Here is a 24,010-nt window from a genome sequence, read left to right on the forward strand (position 1 = left end):
GAGATCTACAAACCGATTGGATGTGGGGAATGAGGGTGAGGGATGGGGGAGAGTCCATAATCTTCAACTGTCAGCTCCACTCTTCAACAGCTTTCATGGGGAAGACTTTCTGCAGCTTTGACCAGAAAGGATCAGAGCATCGACACATTTGGAAAACAAACACTATATTGGAGAGAAAGTGTTTGAAAAAAAAATCGAACTGAAGTGATGTGAATCTAGAAATTTAGAACAATGACACTTACTGGAAAGGGGGACCACGGCTCTGCCCTAGGGGACTGACAGTTAGAGAATGACAGTTTAATCCATACACTTAGCAAGAAGGTTTAGTAAAAATAGGAAGCTACTATTGTTAGTAACACCCCTTTGTGACATGCTAATAGTAACCAATTCCCCATCCCACTCAAATGATTCTGTCCTAATTACTTCTTGTTCCAGTCCCATATCATGAATCACAAAGCTGAAGGCCCATTTTGAGTTGTTTACTCCAGTTTTTTTTTTTTTTTTGCAGGGAGTTCTCAAATCAATACTTAGGACTTTGGGAATTAACCATGGAGACAATAGGCAATTGCTCTAACAAATAATAGGATCCTAAAATCTCAGAGTTGGATAAGACCTTACAGATGATCTGGTCTAACCTTTACCTGAAACATGGATGCCTTTCTGCTCATACAAAAATAAATATACAAACAAATTAAATTTCAGGACCTCAGATGTTTTTCATTCTGAATTATACTAAAATAAAGAAAGAAAACCACATGATATCAGAGCACACTTATGGTTTATTTCCAGGCAGGTTATTTTTTTGTCACTCAGACCTTGATACAAACCGAATCCTTGTGAGATGAGTTCATGGGAATAGGCCTTTTATTTTGTTACCTGTGATGACCATATCTCTTCCCTCTTAAGTTCACGTGATCTAAATAATATACCATGGACACACTGGTATATTATTCTTGTCCTCAGTATACTGTTCTTCATATGCAGAAAATACTGGAAAATCTAAGCAACTGCAACAAATAATTGAATGAAGAACTGGTGGTGGTGGTGGTGATGCATGGTAGTGGTGAATGGGTTGGGTCTACTTGAAACTGATGTAGTCCCCCTGATTGGAACCAACTGCTCTAGAGTTTAGGGCTTCTCAAATGAATCCTAGAAATGCTCAGATGAAAGGGATTTTCTGAAGGACTAAAACTCAGGGAAGGTACCAAACTTTAAGGTATGGTCCTCAAACATTGGTTTTGGATCCCTTGGCTAATTATGAGTGTTGGAACGAAGAAGTATCAGTCAGAATTATGGAATCTCAGAGGTGCAGGGATCTTAGAGGCCGTGTAGTCCAACTTGTTCTTGACCATGAATCCCAACATCCCTGAGAAATGGTAATATATACTTGAAGACTTTCCGTGAGTGGGAACCTGTTATCATCCCATCTCTCCCAAACAAGGTGCCTGTTCCAGTATTAGAAGATTCTAATGGTAGAGCAGTTTTTCCTTAAATTGATTTGAATTCTACCTTATTCTGGCTTCTCTTTGGACTACTGACTCCATTCCTGCTTCTAATCACTGCAAAACCAAACCAAACAAACAAGCAAAACCCCACCACTGTGTTTTAAGAGAACAATGAGGGACAGAATTAGTAGATTATTAATTCAGTTTAGAAATAAAAGTATAAACACTGTCATATTGTACTGCAAAAGTACTGCATGAGTGCTGCAAAAAACATACTTGCGAACCATTTGGAGGACTTGCAAACCATCTATAGATCGTATCTTGAGAACCAGTTCTATAGAGAATTTGTTGCTAAGAATGAAAGTCTGGTTTGCTTTTCTCATCTTTCTTCTTTCTATTCCTTAGTTAAGTTCATTAGCTTAGTGACTAACTCACTTACTCCTTGTATTTTCTTGTATCTCTGTCTCCTTAATTTTTTATCGCCGATTTCCTTCTCACCCTATCTCATTACACCTCTGTTGACTTGGTGTCTGCTACAATCGCCACCCCCTCCAATCACCTACTGCCTTTCCCCATTTCTATGGTGTGGTCTTTTCCCACACCCAGCACCAAGGAAGTTTGCTTTGTCTGTAGCAGTCCTCCAGAGCAGATTGCCTGATTATAACATCTTTTCTTCAGAATATGCTGGACTGCGCAAAGCAGCTTCTCTGAAGATCTCAGGGATTTTCCATTCTTCCTGTTAACTTCAACCCAGACTCTCAGAACCAACTATGAAGAGTAAAAAAATAGCATTCAGGTGTATTTTGAGTGTGAACTCCAAGAGGGCAGGAACAGTACTAGGTATTCTGCTTTATATGGTACCTAGCCCAGTGCCATGCATAAACAGGCATGTAATGAATGCTTAATGATGATGGTAGTGGTAATGATGCTGGTGGTCATGATAATGATAATGATACTTCATCTTGGTTCCATCCCCAACCCAGGAGTGATCTCCAGAAGGACAAGGAAAGTTGATGCAAGAGCTTCTCACTGTGATTTAGTTTCATGAACTTCTTTTAAGGCACTTAATTCATTTTTTTTAGTGCTGTGGTAAAGTTTTCTAGGGCATCTCTGAAAGATTGAAGCAAGAAGGCTCCAAGCTCATTGCTTGTTTCTTGAATGTCTGGGTCATAGCTTCCAAAGAGAGGTGTAGAAGCCTTGATATCTTCCCGATTGGCCTGAAGTAGGATTGTATGAAGTTCTTCTGTAATCTTCTCATATTTCTGGTGATCAAATTTGGAGAGCGTGGCATCATCCAATGGGTAGTTGACACCATCTGGATAGCAGTCCCTTGGCACTGGGAATTCAATGGATTTCATCTTGGGGAGTTGACAAAAAACATTGAACAGGCATTTCAGTGCTTGTGAAGAAAGTGGGTTCCCGAGAAATTTGAAGACTTGCAGTTTCCGGCAGGGGGTCAAGCCCACAATCATCATGTTAAGGTTTCTGTCCTCAATGTTGCATTCTTCCAATATCAGCACCTTCAGGGTACAGGAGGCTTGGCTGAGCAGTTTGAAGAAGGTTGATGGGTACAGGTTGACCACATTGTGTCCGCTGAGGTCGAGCACCTCCAGATGAGGGGCATGGAGGCAGTTTGCTAAGTAGGCCATATCTGCGTAGTTCAGGGAGCAGTTAGACAGGTCCAGAGTTCTCAGGGGAGTTTTCAAGGGACTGTAGTAAAAAATGCAAAGGAAAGTGGTTGAGAGAAATAAACAAAAATAGGAATCTATTTCTAAAAGCTTCAGGGTGAAACTTGGTCATCTGATGACCTCTACTTGGAATAGTTCCTATCAATAGAAATCCTTCTTCCTATATGATGAACTTTAAGAACTCCGTAGTTGTTATCATGCAACATTTCTGGTGGAAGAAAAGTTCAGTTTGGGGGAAAGGGAAAACTCTTTCCCTTTGGAATAAAAGCCCAAACAGTCTAAGCCTGGAGAAGCTGGAGAGAGGAATTCTCAGAGTCTCTCTGCTTCTCCATATTCCATCTCTTGGATTGATTCGGACAGATACGAGGGAAAGAGCCATAGAGGCACATTATGGCTCATATTATGTGTATTAGGAGATTCAATGTGTCTTACTGAGTGCTACAGTTCTGGGAATGAAAATGGGTGAGTTCCAAACCCAGTAAGAAAGAGGTGGGAGAAGGGATGATTAGGAGGGGTTGGTTTTGAAAAGGCCTTTGTCTCTATAAGAGAAATTAAACTTTCTAAGCTCACTAATAAAGACCTCTGTTGGATAAAAGACAAAATGAGAGGGAATGGACTTGTGAGGGTGCCCTCCCCCTACCCATGCAGGGCAGCTCCTTCTCTGCAATTTACTGTCTCAGAGAGTCACCTACAACAGTAGTTTCATTCTCAGAAACAGGGGCTTCTAAACTCTATTTAAGAATCCCTTCTGAGCTGCATATGGACTCAGGAAACCACAAATGTTTATATTTCTTTTTTTATTAATACATCAACACATTAAAATTGGTTAGGGCCTACATTTTAATCTGGTTTGGGTGCATGTGGGAGTGTTGCAGGGGGGCATGTTTCCCTGAGAGGTTCAGTGACTACTCTAAGGTCAATATGTATCAGAGGCAAGATTTTAACTCCTGGTCTTCCTAGTCTTTTTTTTTTTTTTTTTTTGAGGCAGTTGGGGTTGAATGACTTGCTCAGAGTCACATAAACTAGTAAGTGTTTTGAGGCCACATTTGAACTCAGGTGCTCCTGACTCTAGGGCTCATACTCTATCCACTGTACCACCTAACCACTCCTCTTTCTAGTCATGAGGCCAGGTCTCTACTCATTGTGCTGCCCTATCTCTCTAGGGCAGGGCGGTCCAACCTTAGGTTTTTATTGAAACAATAGACAATATATTTTGATTTGCCATTTTAGGGAGAGTCCTGCAGGAGCTTCCTTTACTAAAGCATTTATGTAAATTTGTAGGCAGGCCGCATGGACAGCCCTCTTCTAGGGCATGGAAAAGAATCTAAAATGTTTAGACAGTCTCAAAGCTGGAAGAACCCTCAGAGGTCTTCTAGTTGAAGCCCTAAGCTAAACCATGTATTCCTTCTACAACAGCTCCTATACTTGGTCATCTAGCCTCTCCTGGAAAACTTCCAGTGATGGCATCCCACTAATTCCCAGAGGAGTCATTCTGTTTTGGGGCTGTTCTAATTGGTAGTAGGTTCTTCCCAGTGTCATGCTGTAATTTATCTCTCTGAAGTTTTTCCTCACTTCTTTTAGCACTATCCTGTAGCATCAAGGAAAACAAAACTAATCCCACTTCTTTGTGATAGCTCTTTAAATACTTGAAGACATCAATAAAGTTCTTCTTAAGTCTTCTTTAGGCTAACCATTTCCCATCTGGCATAGTTTCACTTCACCATCCTGGTTACCCTCTGGATACACTACTTTTTACCAATATCCTTCTTAAAATGTGGTGCCCAGATCAGTATACAACATTTTTGATGTGTTCTAATTAGAGCAGAGTATCAGCAGCGCTGTGATCTCCCTCGTTATAGGCCTGGCTTTCTTCTTCTGATACATACCAAGATCATACTTGTCTTTTTGACAACTAGACCATTGGGTTAATTCTAGTCATCTTGCAGTCCATGAAAAGCCTGAAATCTTTTATTCATATGAACATTTGTTTCCCCCATCCGATATTGGTACAGTTTTTTTTTTGTTTGTCTTTTGAACCCAAAGACGGGACTTTGCATTTATTACTGTTACATTTCATCTTACTTCAGCCCCAGCATCCATTGACATCTTTTTGGATGTCAATTTTGTCATTTAGTATATTAGCTGTCCCTTCTAGTGTTGTATCCTCTACGAATTTGATAAGCAATGGTTTCTCTGTCTTCATCTAAGTCATTGATGAAAATGCTTGACATACATAAACGCGCACACACACACACACACACACATTCCAACTTCATAAAACTGGGTAGAAGAACCAGAGGGTCCCCAAAACAACAATAATCATTTATTAAGCGCCATCTGCTATGAGCCAGACATTGAGCTAGGTGATGGGGATGTTAGTACAAAGAATGAAATGATTCCTCCTCAAAATGAGCTTATACTCTAACTAAAGATTGAGGGACAGTGCCCTGGGAGGAAGGAATATAAATTTATTTATGCTAATTTAAATGGTGTGTGTGACTAGGAAGTCTCAGAGTTTCAGTAGACATCAATAAACAAGTTAAACTTGGCCTAGGATGACCCTCATGCCTTGTTCTCTCTTTGTCTGCAAGCTGGATTTAGATGTAACCGTATCCTAGGCTGGCATTTAATTCCAAAACCAAGTTGCAGTTGTTGTTTTAAAAGTTTGTTTTGTTTTCATTACTTTGATTTGGTATTTAATCAATGTGGGAGCTTCTTACAGTAGCCCTTCCATGTCTCAGGAGGCAGTTTATGAATTGTGGCCAAATATTTGTCACCCAGTGACAATTTTGTGGTCAGGAGCTTGTGTTCCCTATGATCTAGGCTAATGTGCACATAAAAGACACATTCTGTCCCAAGACCCAAACCTGAAGTCTTTTTAGCTGGGTAGGACCAGCAATAGCCTTTGAGGACCCAGAATCGGCTCCATACCACAATAGACAACTGAGCTATTGCCTGAGTGGAGAAAACTTTTTTTTTTAAATAATATCTACTAATGTTAACTCTAAGGGGGCTAGTTTGAAATGAGCACAGAGGCGAAGAATGTGCACAGTGCTCAATATATCTCTTTGTTGGTTAATTTTAGACCATACCTTTGGCAATCAGGATTTATCTACATGCAAAGGAATATTGGGTAAGGATGACATCTTTTGGAGCAATTCTGAGAAGGAACATTTGAGCTGTTAGCCTTCGGCCCACTGCGTCAGAATGACACATCATTTAAAACCCAACACGTGTTAAATGAAAGAGGAAAATACATGGCATTGGCAGACAGGTCAGAGAAGTGTCTGGTTTCTCAGGCAGAGACAACTCCCTATGTGAGTTAAATATTCTAATGATCCCAAATATTACCCCAAAAGGGAAAGGAAAGAAAAAAAATTCATAATGCCAAAAGGTGGAGAGGTATATTTTTGTTATTTTCACTACACAAAGCACCAGAAATGTGCTAAGATGACATGATGTTTAATTCATTTCTCTGTGTTATCCTTTTCAAATAATTTCCCTGACCATATCCTGCCTTCCTTTCAGTGTCTGGATCTGTAGGACTAAGGAAAGGACAGTCTGTTGATAACACTTAGCATTTAGCGAGATTGTGTGTGGGGAGAAGCAATCACCGGTGCAGAATGTGTGTACTCCTATACAGGAATTATAGACATTTGTCAGTTAGCCAATCTCTTTGGACCTGATTTGCAACATCTGAAAAATTAAAGGGGTCAAACCAGGTGGTCTCCAAGACTCCATTTATCTCTAGATCTATGAGACTACATAGTGCTTTAAAGACCCTCTTTTGCCTAACAACAATGTTTTTCAGGTGAGTGCATTGCTGGGGGCAGGTGTGTGATGTCTAAAATAGGTAGGAGAAATATGTGCATGGTCATGGAAAAGGTGTCATTTTAGAGTATGAAGACACATGATGAAAGGTGGTCTAATAGAAATTGGGACTTGTCAAGGAAAAGGAATAGTGGGGACAGCTGCCTAATAGGCTGATTTGATGAGAAAAAGAACATCTTGTCATCTATCAGGTCTTACCATAGTTATTATTATTTATTTTGATGGTGTTCATGAGCTTTGCTGATAGTGTGAAGTCTGTCAGAATTCTGTCAGGAGAATGATAGAATTTGTGATAGAGAATCATGCCATGACTACCAATGACTCAACCAGGTTGAATACATCTTTAAGAATATACATCTCCAAAATAGAATAAATGGGGGGTGAGATAGGATGGAGGGAAATATAGTTAGTCTTTCACAACATGACTTATGGGCGTGTTTTGCATAATGAAACATGCATAACCTATATCCAATTTCTTGCCTTCTCAATGAGGGCGGGTGGGGAGGGAAGAAGGAGGAGAATTTGGAACTCAAAGTTTTAAAAACAAATATTAAAAGTTTTTTTACATGCAACTGGAAAATAAGATATACAGGCAATGGGGTATAGAAATTTATCTTGCCCTACAAGAAAGTAAGGGAGAAGGGGAAAAGGGGGTGGGTGGGGTGATAGAAGGGAGGCAGACTGGGGAAAAGGGCAATCAGAATGTATGCCATCTTGGGGTGGGGGGAGGGGAGAGATGGGGAGAAAATTTGTAACTCAAAATCTTATGGAAATGAATGTTGAAAACTAAAAATAATTAATCTAAAAAAAAAGAATATACATCTCCACCTGGGAAGACTTACATGAACTGATATAAAGCAAAGTGAGTAGAACCAGGAGAACACTGCGCACAGTAACAGCAATATTATAAGGATGATCAACTGTGAAAGATTTAGCTACTCTGATTGAGGCAGTGATCCAAGACAATTCCAGTTCTTATGATGAAAAATCCATCTACCTCCAGAGAGAGAACTGATGAAATTTGAATGCAGATTGAAGCATACTTTTTTACTTTATTTTTTTGTTTTTGTTTTTGTCTGTTTTCTTTTGCAACATGACTAATATGGAAATATGTTTTGCATGACTTCTCATGTATAATTGATGTAAAATTGCTTGCCTTCTCGATGAGGGGGAAGGGGTGGGAGAGAATTTGGAACTTAAAATTTTAAAAAATGAATGTTAAAATTTGTTTACATGTAATTGGAGATATTTGACAAAATAAATAAAATGTATTTTAAAAAAGAAAATATATCTTCAAGCTCATTAGTTTCAGAGATTGCAAAGAGAGTTCAGTTCATACAAACACAGGATGTTGGAGCTGGAAGGGATCTTTGAGGGGGTAGTGTGTGGGCTATCTAGTCAAACTCTCTCATTTTATATATAAAGAAACTGAGGTCAAGAGAGGGGAAATGATTTTTTTTCAGTGTCTCGTGGGTAATAAGTAGAAGAGCCAGGTATCGAAGTCAGGTATTCTGTTTATCAACATTTTTGTAAATTTGCTCTATATGCTAACTCTTGTTAACTTTGGTAATTTTAAAAAACTAATCACCTTGTATTCATAAGTTTAGAGGCAGCTAGGTGGCTCAGTGGATAAGAGTGCTGGATCTGGAGTCAGAAAGACCCGAGTTCAAATCTGACCTTGGATACTTACTAGCTGTGTGACCCTGGGCAAGTCAATTGTTCTATGTTTTCAGTCGTGTCTGACTCTTGGTGATCCCATTTGGGGTTTTCTTGGCAGAGATGCTAGAGTGGTTTGCCATTTCCTTCTCCAGCTCTGTGAAAGTGATTTTCCTTAAGTGTACATCTGACCATGTCATTCTCTTCTTCTCAATAAACTCCGTTGGCTCCCTACTGCCTCTAGGATAAAACATAAGCTTCTCTTTTTATATTTTAAAGCCCCAACCTGTCTTAGTTTCACTGGACAGTACTCATTCTCCATCACTTCTCAACTGAGCCAAGCCAGTCTTCCCTCTGTCAGTCACATATAACTCTCTATCTCTGTCTCTGTGCCTTAAGACTGGTCCTCCCCCCATGCCTGGAATGCATACACACACACACACACACACACACACACACACACACACACACACACACACTCTGGACCTCACAGAATCCCTCTCTGGTTTTAAGATGCAGTTCAGACATCATGTATCACATGAAGTCTTTCCTGATCCTCCCAACTGATATCTTGGTCCTTCCAAAACCATCTTATGCTTAACTTACTTTGTTTCATTCATTGCATTTGTATACCTAGGGCCTAACACAGTGCCTGGCACATAGTGCATATAGTCAATTCTCTTCTTTCACAGGGGTAATATTCCTAGAAAATGACACAAAGGTAAAAACCACAAATATTAATACATTGAACCTTTGGAGAATAGTGTGTTATTTTCTCTCGACCACCAAAAACTATAATCTTTCACTAGAGATTGTGAAAATACACTTTGCACCTATTAAGCTCTCAATTTTCTTTACTGCATATAGCCATGAATGTGCATGGTTGCTGAAAGTGCAAACGAGGTTACAAATAAAATCACACAAGTGTGGGCGAATCCTGAGGATTGATTGTGCTTAATTGATTATATTGATCGGTTAATTCATTGATTGGGGCAAACACTTAGCAAGGATTTGTAATACCTAGCAAAGAATGCACCTCAGAAACTATCACATATAGAATTAGAGCCGCAGGTCACAACTAGCCACCACACTCCCCTGCTTTAGTTCTTCCTCTAGCTAGGAGGTGGAAGTAGCCCAGAATTGTTCTTTTACGAGCTTACTTGAGATTTACCAGCCTACCACAATGCTTTTCTCAGCCTGTTTTCCGCTGGAAAATGGGACATCTTTCACTTGCTCAGGGTCTGAGAGGTTATGAGTGTGACTGCTTGAACAGAACACTAATGAGTGCCCAGTGACATCACTTGGCCGAGTATTCCAAAGGAAATCACTGCATCTCTATCATGGTCTCTGTTTGCTCTGGGTGACTTCTTGACCTCTTCTGCCATCCCTTCTCTTAGAGGGAGGGAGAGAGCTCATTGCTCTGACCTCTTGCTTCAGCTGCTGTTGCCTCCGCCTCCAGTTTTTGCTTAGATTTAGACTTGGCAATGTGGTTGGGATGTATCTGACTCAAAACTATGAAATTTTGAACTTGGCCCAAAAGCTTGAAGATATTAAAAAAGATATAGATGCTAAAGAGTAACCTCTTAGGCCTTAATGCCAACATCTGGTAATATTGTCTGGATGGTTTCCTGATAGAAACAAAGCTCCTACTCTCCAGGACTAGATGACTTTCTTCATGCTGGGATACACTGATCTGCCTTTGAGCTAAAATATACTCACAGTACTAAAGCTACCCTTTATTTCTACCTCATCTTCCCTGCCCCAGACTCCTCTGAGCCCTATACCTGCATGGGAGATTCTGCTACTTGAATCATGTTGCTCGACTAGGAAATAATCGTTTTGATTAGTAGGCTCTCCCATTACCTTTTAAATTGTGGATTTCTAGTAATTTTTCTATAACCTGACCATCCCAGGTTATAAAACCTGCCAGGATCAGTATCTCACCTGAGCAGCTTCCGAGTTCTCCCCGTCAGTATGGAAAAGGCCAGGCTTAGCTCCCTGAGCTGGGACATCTGGCTCAGTTTCTCCCCAATGGTAGTGAGGATTGCTTCATCTTCTCCTTGCAGCCGGCGCACATTGAAGGCTCTTGCAGGCAACGTGAGTGAGACCAGCCGGGGGAAGTCCAAGTGGTTGAGTAACACCTGTAGGTGCTCCATCTCCATGTGTACATTGTGGACAATCTCCAGCTTCTCCAGAGAGTCGGGCTCCACCAGGCGCAACATATAGAAGAGCTTCTTGAGGCCCAGGCTGTCAGCCCGGAAGGCCACACAGCGCACCTTCAGTGGGGAGTGGCATCTCACCATCAGGGCTTGCAGTGCACACTCATAGTTGCCCTCTGTGACAAAGAAGTTGATGAAGACATTGATGCTGGTATCCAAGATGCTCGGGTTGAATGGTCTCCTCTGCAGCTCTACCAGCAGATCAAAGCAGAGTCTGGCTAGGAGGCCCGTCCGGCCCCACCTTCCCAGAGATGTCTGGCATTTGCACAGCTGAACTTCCACATCTTGGATGCCCGTGAGATCAGCTGTTCTCAGCCTTTTGGTGTAAGTTGGGGAGTCATTCAGCACATAGTCTTTGAGCCCCACTAGACAGGCCTCCAGGCAAATCTTGCAGGCCCGAGTGCTGAGGTCTTCTGGGTAGTCTGCTGTTGGCCTCAACAGGTTTCCAAGGTTGAATTCTGCTAGTGGCCAATTTTCCAATAGGTCGTGAACCACTTCTCCTTGTTCCAGCAAATAGCTGGCTTTAAACAGGAGGGGGTAGAGGTTATAGGCCACATTTTTCAGACTCTCCCTGGTCACCTGGGCATTGGACACCAGGGCTTCTGCACTCGCAAACCTCAGAGACTTCATGACACTTCTGGGTGCCCACCAGTATGGAGGGTATAACTCCGTGGTGTTGCTCAGACTGTGGGGCTGCCTCTTCTTTCCTTCTATTTTTAGTAGCAGCTGCTACCGGGTCCTGATGGTGCTGGATCTTTGGGACAGGGGTGAGTGAGCAATCACATGCTGCCATCTGAGTTCTATTTTGGTCCCAGCTTCAGATTCTGTCCAGGCTAAAGTACTTGGATTTGTTTGTCCAAAGTATCTCTTTACTTTTGGTTTACTGTTGTATTCAGGCAGGCTATTGCAATATGAAAGCAAGGTTAGTTTACTTTTTGGGTTTAAAGGCCTTTTTAAGCAGAGGCTGCTTGGCAACAATTTGTGGGGCTGTGGTATCAAGAGGGACCTTGGAACTTTACAGAGGCAAGGTCACCTAAGCTGGGCCTCAAGGAAGATAAGGGGTTCAACAAGAAACAATATCAGGGAAAAACGTTCTCTGAAACCATGCCGTAGAAGGAATGCTTAAATTCATACCTGTGAAAGGGCACAAGACCATTAGATTTAGATCTGAAAAACCTGGATTTAAATGAACTGATGCAAGGTGAAACAAGCAGCACCAGGAGAACATCGTACATAGTAACAGCAGTATTGTGTGATGATCAACTGTGAATGATTTAGCTATTACCAGCAATACAATGATTCAAGACAGTTCTGAAAGACTTATGATAAAAAATGCTATCCACCTCCAGAGAAAGAACTGATGGAATCGGAATGCAGATTGAAGCATCCTTTTTTTTTTTAAAAGTTTTTCTTGTTTTTTTTTTCATAACATGATTAACATCAAAATATATTTTGAATAACTGCACATGTATAACCTACATCAAATTGCTTGCCTTCTCAAGGAGGGTGGAGGGGAAGAACGGAAGGAGAGAATTCGGAACTCAAAATTTAAAAAAAATGTTAAAAATTACTTTTACATGTAATTGGGGAAAAAATAAAATACTAAATAAATATTTAAAAAACGATTTGGATCTGAAAGGAACCTCATCTTAAAAACAAGGACAGGTTATGAGTATTTAGGAATCTGGTGAATACAACCAACCAAGGAAAGTATACAAGGACAGAGCCTGAGAAGCATATTAATGGAAGGACGTCATGTTAGGTAAGAGGGTCAAGTGTCTCTTTTTGGTTGAAATTCACTTGGAAGAAGCAGCAATTGGTTGAGTGGAAAAACATGTCCTTATGAACCAACACATGTCTTTCTAATACTGCCAGGTTGGTCTTTGTGTGGAATCAAATCTAAACTCTCTTCACCATCCATAAGTACATTTTTAGCATCTGAAATAGAAAGTAGATGATCTTAGTTCCTACCACACGAGGGAGCCATTGTCAAACTTTGCACAGTGGTGAACAAAACTTCACACCAAGCCCTGGAAAAACTGAGGAATCAAAAACCATAATAGGCTTTGCATGGGATAGGATTGGGTACTCTACAGGTAAGCTCAGGGACTAGCCTGGTGGGCCCAAGTGTGGGCTGGAAGGATTGACTGATGGTGATACTGGGTTAAGGCTGGAGCCAGGGGTCAGCGGCCAGATGAGCTGCAGTTAGATAGCAGGGGATTTGATCCAAGGATAAGTAAGGGAAGGCCAAGATTAGAGGCCTTGACAAGGGAAGATATGGGCTGCGACTTTTAACTGAAAGGGGGGCAAATCAAATGGGCAGAAGTGAATTCATCCCCGGGGTATGAAGCCGGGAGATAGGAAGAATGAGTAGAGACCTGGTCAGTGAAATGTCCAAGCTGGAAAAACTGAGAAATCATGCAGGGACAGGGAGCCAGGCTAATATCAAAAGCAATAGCTGGAACTTTCCTCAGGAAGACAACTCTGTCTTTGTGTATAGCATTAACTTCAAATGAGTAAATGGATGAATGAATGAAAGAAAAAGCATTTATTGAGCAGTTAATATGTAGGAAGCACTGGGTTAAGATCTAGTGAATCAATTAGAAAAGCAAGGCAGTCTCTGATCTCAGTGTGTGCTCCCTCACATTCCAAGGAGGGAGACAACAACCAAAGAAGGTTTTAGCCTTAGATGAAAATTTCCAGTGCAGGGTACAGTGGCATAGCAGACTGTAATTCATCTTTTTTTGTGTCTTTTCTTTTAATAAAACCGTATCTGTTCCTAATTTTGAACCATTTGAGTGTGCCAAGGATTTTTGTGGTGAGACATTTCTTTTTTGGGTCTTCAGAATCTGTGGCTATAATACCTGAGGATGAAGTTACCCAGCCACGTCTTCACAAGGGTTGACTATGACTTGGAGGCCAAGCTGAAGTCAAGGCCAGTGGTCTGTGGGTACTGCCGTTCCCAAGATTAATCTTCGGTTGGTTGGCCAGCAATCAGTATTGGGGAAGGGGATCAGAAGAGGTTTTCTCTATAAGGACTGCTCGCCTTGATGATGGCTGCAGCATCCAAGCTGGAAGCAGGGTTGTTGGTCTGGGCTCTTGGGCTTAGGACTCTCTCTCTCGTGAGGGCCATGAGGTGGTGGTTGAAGTGGTTTGACCCACTTGGTATATGTTATCTTATGTCTCTTCCTAGGCTGCTCCAGCTAGGTTGGTGTGCCTTCCCCACCAGTGGTGGTTAGTCAGTAGTCGGTGTTAGTCAGGATGGTGTGCCCCTTTTCCACAAGGGTTTCTCCCTTTATGATGGCTGCACGAGCCAGGATGGAAGCAAAGCAGTTAGTTGGGGGAGTGCTGTTACTCCCAGTGGTCTTGGACTTACCTGTCCAAGAGATAAGGGGAGACATATAAAAGGGAGACTTCTCAGGTAATTTTGCTTTGGCTATAATGGGGACTGACCATCTGAGAGAACTGAGTGAGGAAAACAGCACCTTTATCTCCCTTATATTAGGACCTATTCATGGCAGGATCAGGAGACAGTATTATAGCCCCAGGACTAGGATAGATGAAGACTTTCCATGCCAGGTCAATTAAATAAACATCTGTAATAGTAACAGTCATGCAATAAATTTCCACTCTGATCTGTCATCACATAGTTGTTTCTCAAACCCTAACAAACTAGAAAGGTTTTGAGGAAAGGCCTATGCATATATGTATGTGTGTATGTTCATATGTGTGTGCAAGTACATACACACACACACACACACACTCACTCAGTGTTAAAAATCTATCTTGTTGTGGTTCCCCTGACCACTCCCTCCCCTGCTAGTCAGTATAATAAATAAGATTATAAGTGGCCAGAGTAGGAAACAAGATTGCAAATGGGAACTTGGAAGTCATGTCCCAACTGTCCCAAAGATCAAAGAAGCATAATTTACAAATTGTATCATATATTAACTAAAATTCACATCCTGATAATATGTGCTGAATAAGGAGAAACCATCTAGGTGCTGCTTGTCAAGGTTCTGGTCCTGAGATACGCAAATTCCAGATATAATCTAGACCTCCACAAATCCGGATCAGCAGAACTTCCAAAAGGTGCTTATAACTTTGGGATGAGGACTTTGAAGTTGTACTGATAACTTTAAGATGATATGGATAAGTTAATGAACTAACCCTGATGTGGTACAGATGGTTGTTGGTCTGTTTCCCCCCAAACCCCTATAAAAATGAGACCTTAAACTCCTGTAGCTCGAGCCCTCTTCCATCTCCTTGGTGTCCAGACTGCCCAATGCTCCAAACTCTAGTCCATGGTTACTTGAGTGATGCTCTCTGCCTCTCCCTCTGGTGATTCTCTTCCCCAACTCTCCCTTCCTTCCCTGCACCACCCCATCTCTTGTCCCCAGGCCATCTGCCACTATATCCCTCTCCATTTTTTGCCTTATTAAAGTGTGATCGCTGCAGTAGTTTCTGCATTTTTCCTCCCTTCCCCTCCCAACAAACTTTCCTTTGTACCAAAGATCAAAAAAGAAAGAGGAACAAAAGGAGCTCAGCAGGAGCACCAACAGACGTAATGAATCTATCTTTAATTGTTTGCCTTGAAATCTATTTTAACTTTGTAGGATAGGGGATAGGGAATAGACTTTGGATATTCTTGGTACAAAGAACTCCTAAATGGGGAGATTCCTTCTGCTGACGCATCACATTTGCTGTGCTGCCTAGAGGAGTGAGAATTTAAGTGACTTGCCCTAGATCACTAACCAGCATATGTCAGAAGTGGGACTTGAATCCAGGTCTCACTGGGCCTACACCAGGCTCTCTTTGGATTATACCATGCTGCATCTACCATTAACATTGTCAACAATCTCACATACTTTGCACAAGTATTGTTGTATAGTCATTTCAGTCGTGTCTGACTCTTTGTGACACCAATTTGGGTTTTCTTGGCCAAGATACTGCAGTGGTTTGCCGTTTCCTTCTCCAGTGGATTGAGGCAAAGAGAGGTTAAACGACTTGCCCAGGGTCACACAGTTAGTGTCTGAGGCTGGGTTTGAAGTTAACTCTTCCTAACATCAGGCCCAGCACTCTATCTACTGAGCCACCTAGCAGCCTCCTCTTCTGCAGAGAAAGTGAGGAGGAAAAGAGAAGGTGAATAGAAGGTAAGGAGAATGAAAACAGAGAGAGCAAAAGATGCCCATGACAGGGAGTGGAAGGGTGCCATCCGCTACGACGTTAGACATGGCTAGCCCTAGGCAAGACTGTAAAATTGAAAGGGCGATTCCCCTCCGCCCCCCCCACCCCTTTCTGAGCCCTTTCCCCCTACTCTGTGGAGTTTCCGCAACACCTAACGTGCTCAATATCCTCATGTTCTATTCCACGTTCCCACTTATAAAAACCCATTCTCAGGCTGATAAACTTCACATAAGTGACTCATAAGGGCTAATGCACGATTCTCTCTCGGGGCATTTATATCATAACAAGGCAAAAGAACTCATAACTTGAGGTATCATCAAGCTGGAAAGCAGGATTTTTTTTTCAGATAGGGATTTTTTTTTTTTTTGAAAATCCCACCATGTGAAGCTGGCCCTGACATTGTGGACCTCGGGTCATAGGTACATTATCTAAGCCAGAGGCAGAGAATGTGAAGAGGAAATGCCTCAGTGGAAGTCAGCCTGCAGTCATCCTAATGCTTGGGCTTCATGTCTTGTTTTATTTCAAGTTCACAGATTCATTTTGCTAAACTTCTTTCTGTGGGAGAAAATACAAGTCAAGTGCAATAGATTCATGAGTAGAAATGAAACTAGGAAGTATGCTAACTCTTCAATGTTCGTAGGTCCCCAGTAAAAGTCATTTCCATTTATACCAGCGAAGAAATGTGATACGGTAGAAAAATGTTCTGTTTATTTTTTTTAAGTATTAAACAAGCCTGTATTGAAACAAAGTAACAAAAGTAAACTGTTATCAACAGCTGACAGGTAATGAAATGTTTTCATATTTGATCTCTGAAAAAGTGGTTGAAAATACTTTTAAAAAACCATTACTAAAATCATTATCATTTTGTAAAATGATAATACATTTCTATCTATACACATTGTCTCTGTGGACCCTAACAGAAGATGCTACTACTTTTAAAAGACAAGACCATGTCCTAGCTATGGAAATTTTAAAAGTGAGGCCCCATAGTACTATTTACAAAAGCTTCCAGCTCTGTTTGCACCTTTTTTGCTTTTGTTCACTCCTTAGGGTTGTCTACCTTGACTGGATTGCAAAATACCAAGTGGAGTCAACTTGAGATTCTCCTAGCATGCATTGTTGGGAGCATGGCACTATTAGTTTGACTTTGCAGGAAAACTGGCCAAGGCAAGTGGAGTTATAATGCTGGCCTGGTTGTGTGGAGTTTCAGTGGCATTCAAACACCTGCACCACTTGGTTTCCTTTCCATGGTGCGGCTAATCAGAAGATGACTGTAACTTCTAATATGCCTCCTAAGCTATTTACATAGAACTTGCTAGAAAAGAAAGAAAAGATTTAAAGTTCTTAGCACCCACACAGACTTGTGCACAAACATACATATTTAGGGCCAGTCTCTGCTCCCTTAACTCAATGGCAAGCATACCTCAAGGTACCCACTCCTTCAGTCAGAATTTAGCCCATGTTTTGGCTCTGCAGGTTAGGTATGCTACTAACAAAGCATTTAAAAATGAAATTAAAACATTTGTTACCAAAACCTAAGCCAATTATCATTTGAAAGATGTGGAAGGGCAAGTAAGTGGGTGGTGCAGGGACAAAAGCATCCCCAGCTGGGACCAAGTCATGATTTTGGTGTTTGTAGTACCTTTGTCCCATGCAATCCTGAAGGCTGAATTTATGTGTCCCTCAGAATAGAGGAAGTAGCTGTGTCTTTTCAAGAAAGAAATATTTCTGTCTCCGTGGTGACTTATCATCACTACTCAGCTCCCTTTGCTTCCATCTTGAAGGGCTGGTTGCCTTTCTTTGGACTCATATTTGGTCAGTCTGGAGTGGGATTGAGTCTAAAAGCTCTTCAGCCTTCTCCCTGACACGTGGGAGCAAAGTCAGGGAGAAGAAAGGTTCAAAATGGTGGCCGATCTGGGGTGAAGTGAGTGTTGAAATGACGTACAGGTCTAAGTTGGAGTGATCATCAAAGAAGAGGTAACTTCTAGGGCTTAAGCAGCTCTACTGATCCTTGTAATGTGGGGACTGTTGGCCCATCAGACATGGCTCTGCCTTGATCCTTTTCTTCCTGTCGTCATGTTGTAGCAGACATGCAGTCCCGGTTTTCTTCTTGAGCATACATTCCCATGTATGGATCAGAAGAGTGTTGAGATGTTTGTTGCGTGGCAAATGTCACCAAGTTCAAATCCATCACAGCTGTCAAAACAGTGACTGTTGTTAATATAATAGTTACTTGCTCTTTTGGAGACCTCAATATTGTAGGAAAACACTGGTGATTGATCTCACCCTCCACTCCCTCTCCTCCCTTCCCTGTTCCCTCTAGATGATAGACAGAACACTGAATCATTTTGACAAAAGAATCCAAAGCCACTCAGAGAGAAAGCCTCAAGAAAAGAGCAGTGTCTTTACATCACATTAAGATGCTGTCAAAGAAAAATGACCACCAACCATGCAATGCAACATGCCTTACCCATGGCCTCCAAGCCTGCAGCAGCCCCTTCCTGGAAGTCAGAGTGCATTTTCCCCAATATCACTATTTTCAGGACCATACACCACTCCCCTTCTTCCTCTCCCTACCAGTTTCTTCCCCCAACGATAGTCATAGAGTAGGGCAGGGGCACAGGGAAAAGGTGGGTAGGTTTGAGAAGGGAGGCCCAAAGCAAAATGGAAAGGAAACTCAGTGGAGACAGAGTTGAGAAGAGTGTGAAGATGTGAGGAAACTGGTCAGGTAACACAGGCAATGGTCTGTGTACTTAATGAACAGGTGGTTTTTCTTAGTGTCAGCAGGGGAGTGCATGAATGGCTTTGCAACATGGCATCTGCTAAAAAAAAAAGCATTGCTATTTCTACCCATTATCCTGCAATATGGCAAAGAGATGCTCATTAAGGTCCCTTCCAGCTCTGAAATCCAATGATCCTCTGATCTTATGAACAGAGAAATATTCAATATTTATACTCCATCTACTGCCCTGGTACCTAATCATCTCCAGATTCCACATGAAGCAAAAGGGAAGCTCTTAGCAGGACCTAGCTGCCATAATGGATAGAGTGCTAGCCTTGGAGTTAGGAAGATCCGAGTTTGAATCCCTCCTTAGACACTTACCAGCTGTGCTGCACTCACTTGGAATCAGGAAGTCTTGAATTCAAATCTTGTCTCAGACACTTACTGGCTGTGTGACCCAAGGCAAGTTGCTCAATCTCTGTCTGCCTCAGTTTCCTCACTGGTAAAATGGGGATCATAATAGCACCTAACTCCCAGGGTTGTGATAAGGATCAAATGAGATAATATGTGTAAAGAGCTTTGCAACCCTGAAGTGTTATGTAAATGTTAGCTATTATTATGATAACATGTTTACATGCACATATAGATATGGCTGCAAATGTATATAGATATAGATATGTGTATACTATACAGATTTATATAGATTGCATGTACACCTAAATGTACACCAAACATCTTTCACTAGGATCTTCCCATGTTGCCTCACTGTGGCATGAAGGTAACACTGGATTCTCAAAGAGCATTCCAACACAGTACAAGCCCTACCAGGTCATACCAAGATGGAAAGACCAGAGTGACTGATGACTGGCTGGAGACAGATGATACTGTATTGCTTAACATAGAAGAAGTTCATCACCAGAAGACTGGCCATCAAGATATGACCCCCCTGCCCCCCGCACCCCCCACCCCTGCCTTTTAGCAAACTATGAAAACACTTAAGTTTGGGTTGGGGGCTGTAATCTGCATCAGTGGAGGGAGTATTCACATGGATGAAGTTCCTTATCTTCTGAAGTATTGCAGTCAGTTAATGAAGTGAATGTTTTTCAGTAACTCTTCCTTTATCATTGTAAGGTCCTTAAATCAGTCTAGGGGCTTAGTCTGAGGCATAAATGTTCACATGAAAATTTAACAATCAGCTCTCATGAGTAGGTTTGAGCTGGCTACAGCACACCCCTGGAGGAATGCCATATGGAACATGTGTCTGAAATTTCATTGAGGTATCTGACACAATCTCTCATGATATCCTTGTGAACAAGATAGAGAAATACAGGCTGAACGATAGCTCATTTAGGTGAATTTTTAACTGGTTATACATCTAGACCCAAAGAGTGGTGATTAATACATTGAGATCAGTGAGTGAAGTTTGTAGCAGAACACCACAGAGTCCTGTTTGTTGATCAGTGCTTTCAATGAAGGCGGCATCCTTATCACCTTTACAGATAACATGAAGGTAGGTAGAAGAGACAACTAACTCATTGAATGACAGAATTGAGATGCAAAGAGATTTCAACAGGCCATAACTATGGGTCAAAGCAAACATGATGAAGATGAGTATAAAGTTTTATATTTGTAGCCAATAGGCATAGGATTTGAGAAATATGGCCAGACAATAGTTTAGAAGAAAAAACCGTGCAGGTTTGAGTGGACTAGAAACTCAATATGAGCCAATAATGTAACATACAGACAAACAAGCAACTGTGAGCTTAGGCTAATAGGAGACTAGGGTCCAGAATGACGGAGGTTATTATCCTACAGGGTCATCTAGGTGGCGCAGTAGATAGAGTGGTGGACCTGGAGTCAGGATGACTTCTCTTCATGAGTTCAAATCTAGCCTCAGACATGTGCTAGCTGTATGACTTTGGGTAAGTCACTTAACCCTGTTTGCCTCAGTTTCCTCATCTATAAAATGAACTGAAGAAGGGAATGTCAAACCACTCCAGTGCCTTTGCCAAGAAAGCTCCAAATGGGGTCACAAAGAGTCAGGACTGAAACAACTGAACAACAATAAATTATCCTACAATCTAGTCCACTACACAACTGGATGGTGCTCTCACTTTAAGGGACCACATCTGGGAAAGGATACTGGTCAGCTGGAGGACATCTGGAGGAGGGCAACCAGGACAGCTACATGCTATACAAGAATCAGCTGTAGGAATGGGAGATAATTAGATTTTAGAAGAGAAAACTCATGGAGAACATGATCATGGGATCAAAGCTCTAGAGCTGGAAATGACTTCAGACATCATCTAGCCCAACTCTCTCATTTTACAGATCAGGAAACTGAGGCCCAGCGAAGTCACTTCCCAATCATATACAAGTAGAAAACGACAGAGTTGAGATTTGAACCTAGGTCCTTTTACTAGAGAGATAGTGTTCATTTCCATTCCACTCTGCTGCTGAAATCTCCAAATATTTGGAGGTTTAGATGTGGAAGATGAATCTAACTTGTTCAGCTTGACCCTAACTAACATGTACAAATAGGACTAATGGATACTGTGGGGAGGATGACTTTGGCCCAATCGAAGAAAAATCTCTTAAGAGAGCCCCTCAGAATTGCAATGGATATCCTCAGGAGGTAGTGATTTCCCCATCACTGAAGCTCCTTAAAGAATTGTTTGGATGACCACTTGTAGAAGAGAAGATTCCTTCCTCGGAATCCTGTCTAAATTGATTGCCTTCTGAGGTCCCTTCCTTGAACTCTTGAGTTTTTATGTTGTTTCCCCCCTCTTTCACCAGGTATAACTTCACCCATAACATCCTCATAGGCTCTCAGTGAAGTCTGCATGCCTCAGGGTCCCAGGCATAAAGTGACATGCCAACATCAAAGGGGAGTTTCAGTGGGCAAAATAGTCATTGCATAAGATGTGGTTCTAGAAATGGTCAAGGGATGTGAACAGGCAGTTTTCAGAGGAAGAAATTAAAGATATCTGTAGTCATTTGAAAAAAAAATGCTCTAAATCTCTATTGATTAGAGAAATGAAAATCAAAACAACTCTTAGGTACCACATCTCTTCTGTCAGATTGTCTAACATGACAAAACAGTAAGATAATAAATGCTGGAGAAGATGTAGGAAAATTGGAACACTAATGCATTGGCGGTAGAGTTGTGAACTGATCCAACCATTCTGGAGAGCAATTTGGAACTATAAAAATGTGCATACCCTTTTGACCCAGCAATAGCGCTTCTAGGGCTGTATCCCAAAGAGATCACACAAGTGGGAAAGAAATCAGTATGTACAAAAATATTTATAGCAGCTCTTTTTGTGGTAGCAAAAATTAGAAATCAAAGGGATGCCCATCAATTGGAGAATGGCTGAACAAGTTGTGCTATATGAATGTAATGGAATACTATTATACTATAAGAAATGAGGAGCAGACGGACTTCATAATAACCTGGAATGACTTATATGAACTGATGCTGAGTGAGGGGAGCAGAACCAGGGAACATTATACACAATTACAGACACATTGTATCTGTGATGACTAACTTTGATAGATTGGGCTCTTCTCAGCAAGGTAAGGTTTTAAGACAGCTCCAAAAGACTCATGATGGAAAAAGCTATCCACATCCAGAGAAAGAACTATGGAGTCTGCATGCAGATTGAGGCAAACTATTTGCTCTCTCTCTCTCTCTCTCTCTCTCTTTTGTTTCTTCTTTCTCATGGCTCATTCCATTGGCTATAATTCTTCTTTACAACTTGACTACTGTGAAAATAAGTTTAATGTCAATGTATATGTAGAACCTATATCAGATTACATGCTGTCTTGGGTGGAAAGGGGGGAAGAGAGGGAGGGGGAGAAAATTTGGAACTGAAAAACTTGTGGAACTGAGTGTTGTAAACTAAAAATAAAAAATAAATTAAAAAAAGATGTGGTTCTAGGTTTGTGATGGTGACCCTACAATGACAGGGTAACTCTATTAATAAGCATGTTTGCAGGAAATGCTTCCCTGAGGGACGTTGTCACAGATCAGCCTGGAGTAACCCCAGGTTGGCAGCGGCAGGCACAGCAGTGATGGCCTCATCTGGCTTCACCTGGCATGAGACTGGATCTCATTGCTCTTAGGATCCTGGATTCAGAGCAGGGACCATCTAATCCAAATCCCTCCTTTCACAGATGGAGAAACTGAGATCCAGAGAAATTAAATCACTTGTCCAATGTCAGATACATGTTAAGTGTCAGAGGTGGGATGAACCAAAGCATTAACATGGATGAAACCATTTGCTTTTATAGTGTTTCAATTCATCGAACTTGGGTTTATTTTTTTTCTAAACATGTGGGCGTATAAATTCCTTAATTAGTTCTGGGAAAGTATCTATGACAAAACTTTGCTCATTTAACAGTACCATTAGTGAGAAGTGAGTCTGTTTAATTTAAAATGTTTTTTGAATGGGTGTTGGTCCAACCTGATTTATTTTTTTTTACACAATAAGTTTATTGTCACTGACTGGTCCACATCAGAACAGTTGGAGCCCTCCAAATTCTCATGAATTTTCTTTTGTTACATACCATAACACTGGTGAAGACCTTGGCTAAGCCAAGTAAGCCATTCTGGCTGCCAATCCCTGCAGATATACCCAGGTCCTGATTAGCGAGAACAACGAATAAGGAATAGAGTGAAGTGGTAGCATTATTTGAATTCACACTATTTAGAGTTATATTACATATAAAATATGGTAATTGTTCCATCCTGATGGAAATAGTTCAAATTCGAATAATTCGACCATTCATGAGATCCATTATTTACACTAATGGGGACTTACCTGTACTCTACTCTTTTGGGAGGGAAGAGGCCCCCTTTCCTACTGAGGAGAGAAGTATGGTGTAGTAACATGGCATTTTAGGAAAAAGCATGGGATTCAGAATCAAGAGGCTCTGCTGCTTACAACCTGTGTGACTCTGGGCACATAAGATCACCTTTCTGGGCCTCAGTCTCTCATCTGCAAAATGAGACATTTGGAGATCACCTCCAATAGTGTCCTCCAGCTCTAAATCTTACAAATCTCCCTTTTCTTTTTAGGAGACTAATTTCTCGGTAATGATATTTTCTCCTTCAGATATCACAGAGAACTCGTATTTGACTTGCATTTCTCACATATTATGTTGTCCTATGGTTATTTGTATGTTATATCCTATGACCAAAGTACAAGTTCCACAAAAGCAGGGCCTGTATTTCATCTACACTTTGTTTATTCTCAGCCT

At 41.3% G+C, this 24,010-nt stretch overlaps 2 protein-coding genes across 2 annotated transcripts in view; both read right to left on the reverse strand.

Annotated features, from left to right (window-relative positions):
• Positions 1 to 761: 761 nt before the first annotated feature.
• Positions 762 to 11,644, reverse strand: LRRC14B (leucine rich repeat containing 14B). The gene is made up of 2 exons (XM_036742058.1): positions 10,565 to 11,644; positions 762 to 3,155 (listed from the first exon to the last, which is right to left on the reverse strand). Exons 1-2 carry the CDS (start codon positions 11,467 to 11,469, stop codon positions 2,510 to 2,512), a joined length of 1,551 nt encoding a protein of 516 aa, XP_036597953.1. The 5' UTR covers positions 11,470 to 11,644; the 3' UTR covers positions 762 to 2,509.
• A 5,064-nt stretch (positions 11,645 to 16,708) lies between these two features.
• The window catches only part of PLEKHG4B (pleckstrin homology and RhoGEF domain containing G4B), a 210,244-nt gene continuing 202,942 nt past the window's right edge, over positions 16,709 to 24,010 (reverse strand). The window contains exon 24 of the mRNA XM_036765907.1: positions 16,709 to 18,222. The gene's annotated coding sequence lies outside the window, so the exon portion shown is untranslated. The remainder of the gene's footprint in view (positions 18,223 to 24,010) is intronic.

The sequence above is a fragment of the Trichosurus vulpecula genome, chromosome 1 (assembly GCF_011100635.1).
Source record: "Trichosurus vulpecula isolate mTriVul1 chromosome 1, mTriVul1.pri, whole genome shotgun sequence".
Lineage (NCBI taxonomy): Eukaryota > Metazoa > Chordata > Mammalia > Diprotodontia > Phalangeridae > Trichosurus > Trichosurus vulpecula.

Coding starts and splice junctions, on each gene's coding strand:
- LRRC14B (XM_036742058.1), bottom strand. CDS start 11,469: ATGAAGTCTCTGAGGTTTGCGAGTGCAGAAGCCCTGGTGTCCAATGCC. Junction 3,156..10,564: donor AGAACTCGGAAGCTGCTCAG/GTGAGATACTGA, acceptor TTTTTACTACAG/TCCCTTGAAAACTCCCCTGA.